This window comes from Babylonia areolata, chromosome 27 (genome assembly GCF_041734735.1).
Source record: "Babylonia areolata isolate BAREFJ2019XMU chromosome 27, ASM4173473v1, whole genome shotgun sequence".
Lineage (NCBI taxonomy): Eukaryota > Metazoa > Mollusca > Gastropoda > Neogastropoda > Buccinidae > Babylonia > Babylonia areolata.
Window position 1 is genome coordinate 36537960 of NC_134902.1, and position 18072 is coordinate 36556031.

At 39.6% G+C, this 18072-nt stretch overlaps 2 protein-coding genes across 3 annotated transcripts in view; one reads left to right on the plus strand and one right to left on the minus strand.

Annotated features, from left to right (window-relative positions):
* The window catches only part of LOC143300943 (deubiquitinating protein VCPIP1-like), a 46822-nt gene extending 38692 nt beyond the window's left edge, over window positions 1-8130 (minus strand). For both annotated transcript variants that reach the window (XM_076614892.1, XM_076614891.1), the window contains exons 1-4: window positions 8040-8130; window positions 4999-5374; window positions 3773-4376; window positions 2386-2514 (exon numbers count right to left, since the gene is read on the minus strand). In XM_076614892.1, the coding sequence (XP_076471007.1) occupies window positions 2386-2514; window positions 3773-4376; window positions 4999-5331 (1066 nt within the window). In that variant the 5' untranslated portion in view covers window positions 5332-5374; window positions 8040-8130. The remainder of the gene's footprint in view (window positions 1-2385; window positions 2515-3772; window positions 4377-4998; window positions 5375-8039) is intronic.
* Window positions 8131-8391: 261 nt separating this feature from the next.
* On the plus strand, window positions 8392-17497 carry LOC143301535 (protein phosphatase inhibitor 2-like). The gene is made up of 4 exons (XM_076615905.1): window positions 8392-8464; window positions 14221-14433; window positions 16051-16142; window positions 17156-17497. Exons 1-4 carry the CDS (start codon window positions 8394-8396, stop codon window positions 17434-17436), a joined length of 657 nt encoding a protein of 218 aa, XP_076472020.1. The 5' UTR covers window positions 8392-8393; the 3' UTR covers window positions 17437-17497.
* Window positions 17498-18072: the final 575 nt, after the last annotated feature.

Here is an 18072-nt window from a genome sequence, read left to right on the forward strand (position 1 = left end):
ATCTAACATACTTACCGTGACCCACTAGTGCAGACTCCGGCAGGGAGTCCGATTCCTGTCCTGTGCAAACTACTATCCACCAATGTGGAGAAAACAAAAGTAGCTACAGCCGATAACCTCCTGGAAGTAGGTTACCTCCCCTCTGTATCCCTGACAAGCTTCCTCTATATCTGGCAGCCATATTGAAAAAGAGTTAGGACAAACAACTAAATCTATCTGAAACAAACAACATACATAATAAACAAACAAATAACTAAATAAGATCAGTCCTGAATAAATGTTTATAGTAAAACAAAATTTGAAAATAAAAACAGAATTAGAACCAACAACTAAATCTATCTGAAACAAACAACATACATAATAAATAAGCAAATAATTGAATAAGATAAATCCTGAATAAACGTTTATATTAACCCTTTCACTGCCAGGAAAATAAGATTTAAGTGAAATCTATTTGCCAGGGTTTTTTCACAAAAAAACGGGTATAGATTTTCAAAAAATTTTGTGCTCTTTGTTATTGGAGAAAGACCCATAAAAGTATATACTTTCTGAAAGGTAAATGAATAAAGAACACAAAACACATGATGTTTTCCCATTTTATACATTTTTAGTGACATGCTGTTGTTTTGAATTCAGTGTTTTGTTTTTTGTCACATTTTCAACTTGTTCATTACTAACATTAGTCAGGTAATTTGCACTAAAATATCATATTTTCTGGACAAATGGATATCTGCATACACAAAATCATACTAGAACAACCACAATAAAAAAAAAACCATTAAAAAGAAATAGATATACAATGCAGTGTGACTTCTCCAAGTGATAATGTGGATGAGAGGCCACGCCCCCTCAGTCTCCACCCCGCTCCTCTTCACCCCTCTCACACGGTCACTTTATCCAGTTCTCATCAGACCACGTTGGCTGAGTGCCAAGAAAATCGCTCACACTGTCCTGCAAATAATTCAGTCACTTTCTGTCGTCTGCTAAGGTTTGCACAGCCAGCATCACTCACTGATAGACGTATCTTGGCCACTCTCTTGATTGCTCCCTTTATTTTCTATCAAATCGTCCTATAAATGTTCATCACTGTCTTCTTCGAGTTTACGCTTCAATTCTTTCTGAGCATCAGCAAAAGAAAGCAATCTTGGCCGATTCAGTTCGCTACGATCGCATGTCTTGAGCACAGCGTCAGTCTGACATTTTGTTGAGCGAGCGAAGAGAGGAGCCAGGCAAAACAATGGGACAGTAACCCAACCAAAACGTTCAAATAAAGGACTGCCTCATGACGTAGATGGGGTTTCTAGCTATGATTAGAATCCAGAAAGATTCCCCAAGCTAAAGCTACCAGCATTTTTGTCAGCGAACTGAACGCAAAGCAGGGAAAAGTCAGAATAAATTTCGATGACGAGTTATCTCGTCATTGTGGCAGCGAAGCGTACATGCTTGCCATGACGAGTTATCTCATCATATAGGCAGCCTAGGGGTTAAAACAAAATTTGAAAATAAAAATAGAATTAGAACAAACAACTAAATCTATCTGAAACAAACAACATACATAATAATAAATAAGCAAATAAATGAATAAGATTAGTCCTGAATAAATGTTTATGCTAAAAAATAAATAATCAATCAAAGAATACATGACAACAATTAAATAAGAAGGAATCATATTTTTGTAAGTGACTCAACTATGGACATAAAGGCAAAACATTTTCTAAACAGGCATAGTCAATTTTGGTTAAAAAAACAACACATCAATAAGATATGCTGATACCATTATCATTAAGAATGTGTGTGTGTGTGGATGTGGATGTGGATGCAGGTGTGCTGTGGTGTGGTTTTTGTTGCTGTTGTGTGTGTGTGTGTGTGTGTGTGTGTGTGTGTTTGTGTGTGTGCGCGTGTGGTGCAGAAGTAGTAACAGTCTTCAATTTTTGATTCAGCGCTTGTAGCTTTTAGAGGCGTTTGATTGGCTAATGCTTGCGCATGCTTGCATATGTGTGTGTGTGTGTGTGTGTGTGTGTGTGTGTGTGTGTGTGTGTGTGTGTGTGTGCCGGCATTTGTTGTTTACACATCACCCAAGTATGAAACTACCTCCCTGAAAAGACCCTATTTTCATGACATTTAAAAGACATTACTGCAGCAGACTACTCCACAAATAACTAGGGCTACAAAAAAACAGTCAAACAAGGACAAGGTTTTCTTGTTGTTTTGTCATCTAAAGCGGTCTTTCAACAAACCAGTGAACTCGTAATGACGACAACGACAGCAACACCAGCAACATTTGTTGTCATCATCATCGCCATCATAAAAAAAAAAAACGACAAAGATAGCACCACCAGGAACATTTATCATCATCATCGTCATCATCATCATACACGGACTCACCACTGATGCCGACCAAAGGGATGAAATGGTTCCGTCCCTGGCTGCTCCAGGCAATACAGAGTGGGAAGTTGAGGACACCGTCCTTGTTCCTGCACTGATCTGGCGTCAGCAGTCCCGGCAGGAAGACCGCTGTTGTGTTGGAAAGGAGTCATGAATTAATGAGAGAGAGAGAGAGAGGGAGAGAGAGAGACAGACAGACAAAGAGAGACAGAGAGAGACAGACAGACAGAGAGACAGCAACACAGAGCGATAATACAGAGTGTGTGCGTGCTTATATGTTCATTCTTTAATTCAATGTCTTTTCATGTTCAATAATACTGGACATGTCATGAGTGTGTGCGTTTATGTATGAGATGGTGGTTAAAGGGGGATATGCAGATAAAAGATAAACCAAAACAGCTGAATCCTAATTCTGTAAATATGAAATATAACAGCAATTAACAAAAAATGAAACAAAAAAACAAATGCAATATTATCTGGAGGTTGCACTGGAGATGTGTGTGTGGGTGTGTATGTGTGTGTGTGTGTGCACGCGTATGCATGTGCATATGTGTGCAGGGTTGTGTGAAAAACTTCTTTCACCCAACAGGCAGAGATCATTAACAGTGCAATTTGTAACAAAAAATAATAAAAGCTCTACTTTCAGTTTTACAAGACACATTTCATCAAATAAAATAAGCAAAACCACAATTATTTTAAAAGGTCTGAATACTAGCAAAGACAGAGTGTTTAAAGGCACTTGCTGACAATTCTAAGAAATTCAGAAAATACCAATCATGCAACAATAACCAAAACCAGAAAAAAAAACACCACAAAACAAAACTGAAAAACTCAAAAAAAGGCCTGTTTAGATAATATAGACAAACTGGCAAGTCAACTTCTGTAGTCAACTTCTGTAGCAAAAAGGAAATATCTGATTAACAGCAACAGGGAACATCCTATTCAATGGGTCTGGACATGAGGAAAGAGATCAGAAGGGGAACATCTCACACTCACAATACTACATTATGCAAACATACTCTTACACACATATTACATACAAAGACACGCCCCCCCCCCTCCCCCCCCCTCCCCCCATTCTACACACACACTGTCCACAAAGTGACGAACACTGTACACACCGTCTTTTAAACACAGACTCACATCAGAATGTACACACAAAATGCTTCACAGTCCCCACCTCCCCACCTACAAAACACACACTCAATGACCAATATCACCTCCACACACACACACACACCCATAACCCCCATCACCATAACAACCAACACAAACGATTCCTCCTTCCCATCAAATCAAACTACATTGCATATATCATATATATAACCCAACCAACGACAAAGCCGACAATTTCATGCTGAACGTCCATCCAAATCCACCGACTGACCTGAGTAGTCCCCAGAGCTGTTGATGCCACTGAGGCTGTCGAGGAGAATGATGGGGCGCTTCAGCACGTTGGCCAGCCCAAAGATGTGGATGTTGCGCAGGCCCACCGTCTCCCCGTCCTTGGGCACAAAGCTGGGCTGGCACTCACTGATGATGTCCTCCCACTCGTCCACGTCCACAAAGTTGTGCAGCAGCTCCTTGTAGCGCGGCAGGTTGCTGCGCAGGTGCTGCATCAGGTTGAGCCGCAGTGGGTGCCAGAACAGCTCCCGCCCAACCAGGGCGCGGGACACTGCGTGCACTAGGCAGTGGCCGTCCCCGTCCGCGTGGATGGGGACCAGACGGTCCTCGCTCTCATTCGCCTCCCGCACCACGTTGAGCGTGTCTGCCAGGTACTGCACGCCACCGGACTTGTCCCGGCCGTAGCCCGTCACGTTGAGGTGCTCTGGGTCAATGTGGAAGGCAAAGTCGCAGAGGACTCCACAGTCGAAGATCTCCGGCTGGCCCATCTCCGTGAGGAGCTTGGCTCGGCCTGAGGCCTTGTCCATGCCATAGCGACTCAGCAGGTGCGACAGCAGTTTGCACAGGTAGTTTGACAAGCCGTGAACCTGGTGGGGGGAGGGTGAACAAAACCCAGAGATATATGATCGGCATATTTTGAAAGAGGCGACTGCTGGACTTCCAGGAAAATTCACATAAAAAGTAATTTAAAAAAAAAAAAAAGAAGTGCCCTGTACAAAAGCCACAACTGACAAACAAAACGATAACAAAAAAACAACAAAAAACCCAATCAATTCATAAACAAAAGATTAAGAATAGATAAAATTTATAGAAATGCAGGAAACTGAAGGACAGAAAAAGAAACAACTCTTTTTAAACATGTCAATCAACAATTACTAACAGCCAAAAGAAACCATTGAAAAAAAAAATCCACAAATGAATTCATAACACCCACACTTTTTGCTCCCCTTCCTTCCACACTCCTTTGTTACCTTAGCATTATCAGCCCAAAATAAACCATTTTCTTTAAACAACTAAAAAAAAAAAAAAATCAAATAACACCCACACTTTTTGCCCCACCCCTCCTCCCCCGCACTCCTCTGTTACCTTCTTCATGCTATCAGTCCCGAATACACAATTCTCTTTTAACAATTCACAAAAAAGTGTCAATAACACCCACACTTTTCACCCACCCCATCCCCCCTCAATCCCACGCTCCTCTCGCTATACCTTCACGTTGTCAGTGCCGGGCTCCGGCTTGACACCGGCGATGAGGGTCTTGAAGGCCAAGAGCGCCGTGTTGTAGACGTCCCCCTCCTCCTCCTTCAGGTTCTGCAGCGCCGACTGGGTGTGCAGCTGCCCGCACCCCGTGCACTCGATGGACTGGTAGCTGGACATACAGTACAGCCGCGTCTGGCACTTGGGGTCCGGGCACGTGCCGCTCAGGAAGCGGATGCCCGCCACGCCGCCTCGCCCCCCTCCTGCCCCTCCTCCACTGTCACCTCCACCGCTGCTGCTGCCCCCCTCCTCCTCCATGGCAACCTGAGCGCTGCCCCGCGGCATGAGGACCACGGTGATGTCCTCGCTCAGCTGGTAGTGGTAGATGCTGGCGGTGTGGGGAAAGGAACAGAGAGGGAAATTTCAGTGCTGTTTCAATGATCTTCTCGGTCTTTTGATTATGATTAATTGTTGTGCAAACAGTAACAATCAAGGTTAACACACTTACAATCACAGCCTGTAGAAGTCAACATGGATTTCTTTTTTTTTTAGTGCAAATTTTTTGAGGAACGAAAGGAAACATGTGCTTTATTAGCAATTGTTGTTCCACATCCATCTCCCATTTCAAATCATTACAAATGATAAGTCTGACAAATTCAAATTCAATGGTGATCTCTCTACCTGCTTGTCTTTAATGACAAGATGTATGGGATCTGACTTGGTTCTCCTGAAATCTATAATCATTTCTTTTGTTTTTGATACATTGAGTTCTGTTCCTTTCATCACAGCATCTGACAAGAACCAGGACTTCTCTCTGTATTTTGACTTGGCACTGTTTGGAAACAGCCCTTCCACAGTTCTAGAGTAGATCATTGGCAAACTTAACCATTGTATTACATTCATTATGTGATACACACTCATGTGTAATTAATGAATCCAGTGAGTTTGTGTGAATGCGAGTGAATGCATGCATCTTTTGTTTCTGTGTGTGTGTGTGTGTGTGTGTGGGTGAGTGTGGGTGTGTAGAGAAGGGGCTTGAGCGTGTGTGGAGGTGCACTGTCATGCATCATTCTGTGCTATATATCTATATATATATGTGTGTGTGTGTGTGTGTGTGTGTGTGTGTGTGTGTGTGTGTGTGTGTCTATGATATGCAGTATGCATTATGTGAGAGAGAAAGATAATCATAGTGCCTCAACCCCCTTTGTGTGTGTATACATGCAAAAGATTAAATATTCATGTACACCAAAGTCAGCATTTGGTGTAATGTGAAATATCCAGCATGCACACCTCCAAAGTGACAATCATGGTCTGAGCGACGACTGACAGTCTCAAATAAAATGGAAGATGGCAGATCATACTGTATTCCAGTATTAATTAATACACTCCCATATCATGTCAGTAGCAACAAGACATATTAGGTATAAACATAAAGAAAGCTGATGATATATATATATACCTGTTAGTAATAATAAACTAATATGTATAATGAAAACTGAAGATCACAAACTGTATTCTTACTATGAAAGAAGAGCCTAAAATTCAATTTTAAAAAAAGAAAAAAAAAGTAAACTGATTTCTATCCAAATGAAAAGATTTTCTCTTTTTTTTCTTCATCAAACTCAAAGCTGCTTATCTATTGATATAACTGATAAGTTACACTGATCTACTTTTAAACCATGTCATTAGCAACCCATGTCATCTGTATATTGAAGAAACTGAAGATTTCAAACTATAATAAGAAATAATTCAAAGGTTATTCATGTATATTTGCAGTCATTCCTGACTTTCATAATTTTCCTTTAATTCATACGGTCCAACAGCAACACCTACATTCAGTTCAGATTATAGTCTACAGCTTCCAAGCTATGAAGTGTTACAGAAATGGTTCATTAAACTAGCAGCCAAAGTTACAATGTCTTTTTCTGTTCTAAACAGACAGCCTGTGGTTTTTACTTGTAACCAGAAAAACTGAGAGTAAATTGTTTATTGCACTTGAATTAAAAAGTAAAAACCTAACCAAGATTTATCAAGCTAAATGGCAGTCCAAGAAACAATACGCCAAAAACTCAAACAAAACTAATTTCCTGGTAATACTTTTGTTTCAATACCCTTCTGGAAAGGAAGAGAGTTTGATGAATAACTGAACTGTAATTGAAGCGTTGAGCCATGACCAAAATCTCTACCAAAATATGTTAACAAACAAAGAAGGGACTGTTTAAAAGTTTAAAGCCTCGTTTGTCCCTATCCTACGACTAATACTCCTGGGACCCACAATCCTTAATAGCATGAATCTGATCACATTTTAAGTACACAATGCATGCTCATCAAATACTGAACACTATTCTGATCTTAAAAAACACTGAGGCTTCAACATATGATATCATGAAACTTTGTGTTGGGTGCCATGTTTTGATCTAGTCAAGCCTGACCCAATAAAGGTACATTCAATGGGTTCAAAAGGGGCATTCAAAGCTTCAAACTATCATAGTATCTACAACTATTAATTCTGCAGCATTCATTTCACCCATAAAATTAATTTTATATGACAATCACAAGATTTTACCTTCCTCCTTCCATCTTGCTTGTCTCAGAACTCTAGCTTAAAATTAACTGACTAAAGTAACCTGTTCTCAACAGTTTCTGTTTCCCCAAAAATACCATATGATGTAATATTACACAGAAGGGATTTCCCCACTTGCTGGTAATCACCGAAACGACACTACATTCAGTGTGGATTATTTTGGTCATTTCATCTCCTATTTTCGATTTCGGATACGTGCATGTCTTGCACAACATCCTCGTCATACTTTCTCGCTTATATTGCATTTCTATTTTGTTCCGTTTTTCATGTTTTCAGTATAATATACGAGCAGATGATAGTCAAGACTGCAAAAACTTATAAAGTTTTATGAATGTTATATTAATTGTCAGTCGATATCTATTCACGCTTTATTGATAGAACTGGCAACCATTGCCACGCAATACCATGCATCTAAACATAACTGTGACCAAATGTTTGGTGCTTAGTTCTGTCAATAGTATAAAACCACCTTTTGCAAATCGCTGTCCAAAATTGGTCTTGCTCTGAGAACTAGAAAGGTAGCACATATCAACACCCAACACTATGCAGCTGTGTTTACAAAGATCTCTCTTCCTAAATTCAGAACAATGAATTTGATTGGATAAAATTATTCACATTTACAAGGAAATATTTCTGACTGTGACATGTGTAGTAAACAAATAAATCATTAATGAAAACAATAAAAACTTCGTATAAGCTTTTGCCCGCCTTTAATTTAGTCTTGGAATGCACTTGAATCGCACTGTCAATTTCGAGATTAAGTACGCAGATTGTTCCTCCAATCAAAGTAAAGTTTGCAACAGCGTGCAAAATCTGGGCGAAAATGGCTTCTGAGCAAGGGAAGAGACCTTCGAAAGGCATTCTAAAACACACTTCTAGCCTTGATAAGGGAGGGTGAGTAAGGAAGATATTTAGACAAGAAATTCATATACATGTTTCAAGACTGTCGCTCAAGTTTATTTGCAGTGGATGTGGTATCACCACCAAGGAGAGTTGTATCAACTTACATCAGTGCTTTCGCAGTTCCACTCGTAGGTGTCACCAAAACAAAAGTTTGAGGCAAAAACAAGTTGTCGATCAAGTGCATTCCAGTCCACGCTATTATCCTATGGCACCAGCTGCATACAATAGCGCCAGTTGTTATGACTTTGTGACTTGATTGCTATAGAGGAGAATAATGGTTGAAGTATTTGCAGCGGCATCGAACAGGTGAAGAAAAAAAATATGCCTTCAGAATTTTATCATTTATCTTTATGGTCTGTCAGAGCCTGAGGGCGCGAGAAGACAGTGAAAAGAGGTAAGGAGTGAGTTGTTGCAGATCTTAGGGGATAGACAGAAAGCTGATGCATAAAGCTTGTGGATAAGTAAGATTTCTTACTATTATGACTGAGTCTCCTGTGGTCTAAAGAAATCACTCATGGTATAAGTCAGTATTGATTTTATTGCCAATGATGAACGTTTACTGACAAGATAAAAAAGAGCTGCTCCCCCCATTTCCATGACTGCATTGCAGTACACATCCCAGATTTTTTATTTACTGTCAAAATTACTCAGTTTCAGTTCCTCATGGAGGAGTCACTGCGTTTGGACAAATCTGTACGTTACACCACATCTGCTAGGCAGATGCCTGACAGCAGCATAACCCAGTGCGCTTGTCAAGCCTTGAGTGAATGCATATATATATTTGTGTACCTATCCAAGTGGATTTCATTTTTGCCAGAGGACAAGACTCTTGTTGCTATCAGTTCTTTTTCAGTATGCCAAGTGCTAGCTGCACACCAGACCTCAGTTTATCATCTCAGCTGAAAGACTAGATGCTCAGTTTGATTTTCCAGTCAAACTTGTGAGAAAGGCTGAGAGCAGGGTTCGAACTCACACCCTAACATATTCTCTGTATTGGCAGCTGAGCATCTTAACCATTCTGCCACCTCTTGATTACTCAATTGATTTGAAGTATGTGAATGCTGTTCCTGTTAAACATTATATTTCATCAAAGTTAAAAGCAATTGTTAATGTTGTTTTTACTTAAAACTAACGGCTGTATGACATCATTACCATTGACAGTGGCCACAGAGGCAGATGAAAGTTGAAAAGTGAAAACGGAATTGTTGAATTGTTTAAAAAGTTAAATATAGCAACAGTTCATTTTAAAGGATTTTGCATACCGGGTACTTTGAGGTTAGACTTTAAGGACTGATTTGACAGTGTGTTTAATTTGGGTATGAAGTATGATGATGGGTTTTTTGGTTGTTTTTTTTGTTTGTTTGTTGTTGTTGTTTTTGGGGGTTTTTGTGGGTTTTTTTTTGGTTGGTTGGTTGTTGTTTTTTCTGCTATTGAATTATGAGCTGAGACAACTTCATTTTGTTAAGGACTCTACATGTGTTAATGAGTGCTTTTTTTTGCTTTTTTTTATTATTATTAACCCATCAAACTTTCTGAAAATCAGAGTCTTTAATTAAGTGAATATGCATGTTTGATCTGTATTTGAAATGGAGATTCCTGAATAGCCAGAACTAGAACAGAGATTGAAAAAATCTTAATTCTTCACTTTCCTATAGCTGTTTGGGTTTTCAACGTGCACCATCACCTGAAAAGTCCAACTGCTTTAACCTCTGTCTGGACTATCGTAACGAAAGTCTTGAGGCACTCTTGACACAAAATGCATGGCAGAAAAGCATGTGCTGGAGTAGTTTTGACAAAATTAGTAATTCATTATGATATATTCGTAAGTCATATATGTTTATATTATATGTACACAAAACAGCACCTGTGTGCATAGAAGCTTCAAAAATAAAATCACCTAAAGCTATGTTTTAAGAGATAGCTAATTTGCTTGAATTTTTTCATTTTGATATGAACTTCCATTGCTTCTTGAAAATTATTAAAAATTTAATTTGAACTGAAAAATGCAACTTTTTTTATATATCTTTTTTTTTTAAGGAACAGTTAAATTCATGTGAAAGATTCAGTTGTGTGTTTCCTGTACAATGGGGTGATTTTTCACACTTGGTTTTCTGACTGCATTTGTTGTTGTTGTCAGGTTGTTTTGTGACATGCTCACCACAGGAAGTGGTTTGAATGGAATTTGTTCTGTTATTGAATTTGATGAGAAATCGTTCTCAGGGCAACATTCTTGAAAGAGAGTTGGGGTGTTTAGCAGAGGATTGTTTTAAACAAAAATTCTCTCTTTTTTTTTAGAGTCATTCTGTTCATATTTCCTTTTGTGTGTTGGGGGGCAGGGGGGGTTGTTTTGTTCCATTTTGCTTTAGTCCTGTGATATGAAACCAAACACATGTCAAGTCATGGACTTTTTTTTTTTAATTGGCAAATATTGAAATAAACTTCAAACTGATTCATCACGGATTTAGTCTTCCTTTCAACTCTGAGACTGATTTTGTTTTTACTACATTTTCTAATTTCTTTTTCTATTATTGTTTTCTGATATGATTTATGTTAACTGTAGAAGCAACACTGACATTTAAATCTTATTTGCCTGATAACTATGCAAGATGTTTTGTGAGATTAATCAGTCACTTTGTATTGTAACTTTTTGATGAAACCCTTCACTTTGGCCCCAAAAAACAACAAGAAACTTAACAAAAACAAACAAACAAAAACCCTTCTGTTAAAAAAAAAACAACCCAAAAAACAGCTTCTTTGACAGCCACAGCCCCCACAGTATATTATAAGTTTATGTGTGTGGGGTTTTTTTTTGGGGGGGGTGGGTGTGGTGGGGGGGGTTGTTTTTTTTCTCTTGTTGTGCTTTACCATTGCCAGCTTACTAAAGTTAGTTTCTGCTGGATGAGGCAAGAGTGAAGAAACGGGCATTGATTTAACTGCAGAGACCAGGCTGGTGTTTTATGCCGCGGCTTGTGGTGGCCTGGTTTGTCAATATTTTGTGGCTGGTATGTTGTGGTAGGGGTTGGTGTTTGGAGTTTTGTTTCGTCAAGAGTGTGGGGTTCCATTCAATGGAAGTATGTTATGACGGAGAAGATAGATCTGTAATTGACAATGCAGTGGAGTGACCTTTTTGTTTGTGTTGAGATGCTTGTGTGTCTTTAAAAAGGGTGAATCCTTTGTTATTTGTTGTTGATGTTGAAAGAGGGAACTTATGAAATGCAAAATACTGATTATTATCTAAGACATTTCTTTTGGTGAATTCAGGCAGACCTGTCAATTTCAATTCATTATAGAACTGTAGAACACACACACGCACGCGCGCGCGCACCCACACACATACACACACACACACACACACACACAGAACGTATGAATGCACACTAACTGCCCCTCTTTGTTCTCAATCACTTTCAGTGCACACACAGTTACATACACGTAGTGAGTTTGCACACATACATCACACGCAGTTGATACACACAGACATGTGTTTACTTGTGTACACACACACACACACACACACACACACACACACACACACACACACACACATTTAATGACAACCTTTCCATGGATTTTTGTGAGGACAGCTGATTTTAAAAAAACACTTATTGCTGAGAAATTTGTGTTTCTAATTTGTTGTATGATTCATTTGCAGCATCTATTTCAGAGATATTCCTATCAAAACATTATTTTCTCAAACTAGTCAAAGGCAGACAAAGACATGGAATAAACAGTGAACACAGCTATCTCTTTCGAGGTGACAAACACAGGAAACACACTTTTGTTACTAATAAATGATCCCTGTAGCTCAGGATCAAGCTTCTACTTGCTCTTTAATTGTGTGGTGTGCATGTGCCATGTGAACCACAGGTTACTGCAAACAAAAAAAAAATTTAATGTAAACAATGCTTTTCAAACCCATTGGGTTTAACCTGTAACAAGGCTACCCAAGAAATTCAGTTTGGGTCAGTCAGGGTGTGTATTGGCTGCTCTCTGGAAAACAGTATGCGTCAGATTACAGAAAGTATTACCAAGATGGCAAGAGAGGAAGCAAACATGCAAGGGCTTCTTGCTGTGCACATTTCCACAGTGTGCATTCATCCTCAAGCAGTTGGAACCTCTGGCTTGAGTGTGGGTGGCAACAGCAGTCTATGACCAGCTGACAGTCAGGCACTATCTGTCAGCTGATTGTAACTAGGCACCATCTCTGCTTTGTGATACGCATTTGGTGCATCAGAAGACAGGGCATTAACTTGGTATTGGCAAAGGACAAATAAGTGGCTACCGTACGCTGTGCTATCAGTTGGCTTGTCAAGGGCTTACAGTGCTGATGATCAGAAAAATGTTTCATCATGTCCTGCACCACCAAAAACAGCTGTTTATGGCCCCAAGGTGGGGTCTATGGACCCAGCAGCAAACTCACAGCCTGCTGCACAGCGTGCATTGAGGATGTAGAACTATGTTGGCTGTCAATAGTCTTTGTCGGCCTTACCAAACATGGACACTGCCTGGCTGTCAATAGTCTTTGTTGGCCTTGCCAAACATTGACACTGCCTGAGCAAAGCTCTGGTCTCAGCACGGATGAGTCTTGGTTTAAAGCTTGTGACAGTGAGCATGGTACACTTTGGTCTCTTAAGTCCCACTCTGTATTGATTTTCAGTTTTTCCTACTCTGGGTTTTTGTTTTTTTCACAGAATTCTGTGAGGATCATATGATAGAGCATGTGATATCGTTATTCATGGATAACTTGAAACTTTTTTTTTTTTTTTTTTTTTTTTTTAGGCCAGACATTTGTTTTCACATTCTTTTTTGCTTCTCACTCTCAGTAATATTTTGATATTGTATTGTTTTTTAATCATTAGCCTTGAACATAGGCTTTGCTTCTTCAGTCTTGTAAATGATGTAGGATGTGTGTGTTTGTTTAAATGTGTGCTTGCTTATATGTGTGTTGTTTTCTCTGTTATGCTTACTAGTAATGTGTATGTGGAGGGAGAGAGAATGCCATGCATTAATACAGGAGCATATTTTAATTTGGGTGTACTGCAAATTTCATGTCCATTGCAGAGAATATTGACATTTTGTGGACTGGAGTTTGGGGAGAGAAAGTGAAGAATGTGGTGACCTGCTTTAGAACTGGTGTCATTGTCACTTTTCAGTGCACATGGTTCATTGGTGGTTTTCCTGTTGATTACTTTGGTTGTTTTCCTCTTGATTACTTATTAACATTTACTTTTGAAACGGGTGCAGGTAACTACGAAGCAATAAATAAGTGGTCATGCTTCTGGTGATGCGTTTAACCTCGTTTAAAAACTTCTTCTGCATTCGTGGGCTGCAACTCCCACGTTCCCTTGTATGCACATGAGTGGGCTTTTACGTGTATGACCGTTTTTACCCCGCCATGTAGGCAGCCATACTCCGTTTTCGGGTGTGTGCATGCTGGGTATGTTCTTGTTTCCATAACCCACCGAACACTTATATGGATTACAGGATCTTTAACGTGCGTATTTGATTTACTGCTTGCATATACACACGAAGGGGGTTCAGGCACTAGCAGGTCTGCACATACGTTGACCTGGGAGACTGTAAAAATCTCCACCCTTCAACCCGCCAGGCGCCGTCACTGTGATTCGAACCCGGGACCCTCAGATTGAAAGTCCAACACTTTAACCACTCGGCTATTGCGCCCGTCGTTTAAAAACAAACTTAACAGCTTGAAAATCAAGGTGCAACTGGGTGTTGTGCTGTTGCAGGAAGCGTGAAGTGGAGTGGGATGAGATGAACATTTTAGCCACACATCACCCCCCTGACAAGGACTATGGGTTCATGAAAATCGACGAACCTCCCACCCCTTACAACAAGGAAGATACCGATGATGACGCGTCCTCGTCAGACGTGGGGGAGAGACGAAGCAGTTCTTGTGGGTTGAAGGAGCCTCCACTTGATGCATCACAGCTGGCTGATAGGTGGGTGTTCATAGGAATATGGTTTAACCGTTTTAGTGTGTTCATGGGAATGAGGTTTTAGTGATGTGTACTGTATGTACACTTGTGTTCATAGGAAGAAGATTTTGTTCTGTATGCACTTGTGTTCTTTACTTCTTATGAATGAGATTTTATTAGTTGTGCACGTGTGTATATAGGAAAATGACTTAATTGATGTGTACTTGTGTGTTTGTAGGATTCAGATTTTATTAATGTATACTTGTGTGTTCATAGGAGTAAGATTATACAGATGTATATGTATGTGTTCATAGGAATAAGATTTTATTGATGCGTACATGTGTGTTCTTTGGAATAAGATTTTATTGATATGTACACTTGTGAATGTGAGAATAAGATTTTATTGGTGTGTACACATGTTCACAGGAATGAGATTTTATTGATGTGTACACATGTTTGAAGGAATAAGATTTCATTGATGAGTACATGTGTGTTGTTAGGAATAAGATTATATCGATGCATACATTTGTGTTCATAGAAATATGGTTATATTGATGTTTGCATTTGTGTTCATAGAAATGATTTTATTGATGTATACACGTGTGTTCAAAGGAGTAAGATCTTAGTGATGTGTATAGTATGTTCATAAGAATAAGATTTTAGTGTTGTGTACACGTGTGTTATAGGAATAAGGTTTTAGTGATGTGTACACATGTATTATAGGAATAAGGTTTTAGTGATGTGTACACGTGTATTCATAGGAAAAAGGTTACAAGAATTAGTACACGTGTGTTCACAGGAATAAGCTTGTAATGATGTGTACACATGTGTTAAAAGGAAAAAGGTTTTAGTGATGTGTACACGTGTGTTCATAGGAATAAGGTTTTAGTGATGTCTACACATGGGTTCGTTGGAATAAGATCTTATTGATGTGTATGTACATGTGTTTAAAGGAATAAGATTTTATTGATGCGTACACGTGTTCATAGAAATAAGGTTTTACTTTTAGTGATGTGTGCATATGTGTTCATAAGTAAGATTTTATTGATGTGTACACAAGTTTAAGGATTAGGGATAAGATGCTATTGATGTGTATTCATAGGAATAAGATTTTATTGATGTATACACACTTGTGTTTGTACGAATAAGATTTTATTGATGTGTACACATGTGTTCATGGGACTAGACTTTACTGATGTGAAAATGTGTGTTAATGGGAATAAGATTTTACTGATATGTACCCTCATGTTTATATTGATGTAAAAGCTTGTTTCCAGAGACGTCATTTTGTGTCAGCCCACAGCAAACTACCTAAAAACAATTTTAAGGGCAGAATTTGGTGAAAAATCTTGCCATTCTTTAGAGGTCTCTTCACGGAGTTGACATGGTTTCATCTCATTTCTTAGCATCGTTTAAAGTGATAAATGTAGCTGAAGACCGATTTAAAGGTGTTTTTAGGAAAGATAAGTATTTTGTCTCTGTCACAGAATGGGAGATAAGCATAAAATGTAAGGGAATTTTTAGTCAAGTTGTGCATTTAGTTTTAATTTCTGTACACCTGTTCCTACTGGTTTTACAGTGCTGAGATGCCGGACGAGATGCAAAGCCAGCTGGTGTGAATGAATTCCTGGGCTGTTGCAGGTTATTGGCTGCAGGACACTCGGGCAAGGCAGTGGATCTAGAGGAAGACTCGTCGTCTTCAGAAAGCGAAAACGAAACGCCAGAAGAAAGAGGTAAGTGGGGCCGTGGACATGGTCAGTCAGTGTCTGGTGCTTTGTGCAGTTCAGTGGCGTCATGGTATGGATGCTTGGCTTTCTCCATCCGAGTTAGCCTGTCCATATTGTTGTTGTTTTTCCTCCTGTGCTGTCTAGTTAGCACCTCGTCAGTGCCGCTCCTTTCTGTGTGTGGATTTTATTGACTTTTTTCTGTTCATTGGATAGATAACCAGTTGCTTGAAAAGTTTGAGCAAAGGAGTAACTTCAGTGAACAAATTAGAGATGAATTCATCTGTGACATGGCAGGCAGGCATACATTGCCATTGATGCAGCAAAAAACACACACACAAAATCTTTGATCTTGGTGTGTAAACAAAGTGGGTATGTAATCATCCTATCTTGGTTGTGTATGTATAGAAAAAATTCATGTGTTGACCCTGTCGGAGTCTGCACCATTGGATCATGGTGAGTTTGTTAGATTAAATGTAATTTTACGGGGAAAATTTGCTTTTTCTCAGCAACTGCAAGTGATATAGGAACCAATTGTGACCAAATGGTAGGTAATAAGACCTTTTCAGTCTTCCCCTTGCTTACGGAATGGCAAGCAGGTAAGATGTTAAAGGTCAAGTTCATTTGGCAGAATAGAAAGTGTTTGATAAAACTCATTTTTTTTTAAAAAGACAACCAGTTTTCATCAGAATCGCTGTCTTGAGTGGCCAAGGTACCTGTGTGATTCTAATGAAAGTGAAAGTTCAAGATCACAGCACAGCATATTATAACAGGAAAAGCCTGTAAGTATGAAAAAGATACAGCAGCTGGTTAAGGTTTTCAAAAGTCATGTTCCAAATAGTGTGCAATGAAAAATGTCTTGTTGGAAGGGGGTGTGCTTTACAGCATCTTTATTTTCATTTGCTTAATTCCTGTGTCTGATCGGATCAGTGGTCCTGAAGGTCATGCTTTTATGTTGTTGTTTTCTTATTGCTTTTTTCAAGAACTTTGCTCCAGTGTGTCGATGTTTTCTTCTCTTGCAGCCAAACGAAAGTCGTTTGAACTGAAGCGCAAGTTGCACTACAATGAGTTTGCAGCAGTGCAGCTGGCCAAGAAACTGATGGAGGAAGAGGACGACGATGATGACGATGATGACAATGTTGACGGCAACACCTCAAACAACTCACAAGTGACTGTCCCTGCCGAGGCGAGCACCAGCGAGTCGATGGAGGTTGGCGGTGCTGGCGCCTCGGCGGAGTGTGAAGGCAATCAAGCAGAGAGTGTAGATAGCGACCTGACCATGGCCGATAGCAGTGCGTACTAGTCCCCCCTACCCCTCCCCCTGCATGTGTACACCCCTATAACCCCTCCCCACCCCCCTTTCTGAGCTGAGCAGTTCCAGCACTCCAACTTTTTCCCCACCCCACCCCCTCCCATCCCCCCATCCTCCCCATCTTCTCCCTCCAGTCAGTCAATTTGACACAGTTTAGGTACCCAAAAACATCTCAAGACCCCTATGAAGAGTTGATTTCAGTGTTTTAAGCGTAAGCAGATAGGCTCTTGTTCATGTTTTTTTTTCCTGTAGATCTTTACATCAGCAGTGTGGTTGTTAGTGGTTTGCCTGGCAGTGGATGGAAAGCACCATTTTGTTTTTTCTTCCTTTTTTTTCTTGTTCTTTGTTATTTCGGTCATGTTCTCGTCTTATTGCATTTGTTTGTTCACCTGTGGTTGTGGCAGGGGGCTAGAGCAGCAAAACAAAAAAGAAAAAAGCAAAGTAAGTTGTTGGCAGCTTCTGTAAATTGTCAACTGTTGTTTAGCTTGTTGTCTAGTTGGGTGTGAGTAGTTTGCACATTATCCATTCATATGAGGATGAATGTTCAGGGAAATGCTTCCTTTTTTTTTTTTTTTTTTCCTTCTTCTTTTTTTTGGTTTCTGTTTTTGATTGCTTTTTTTTTTTTTT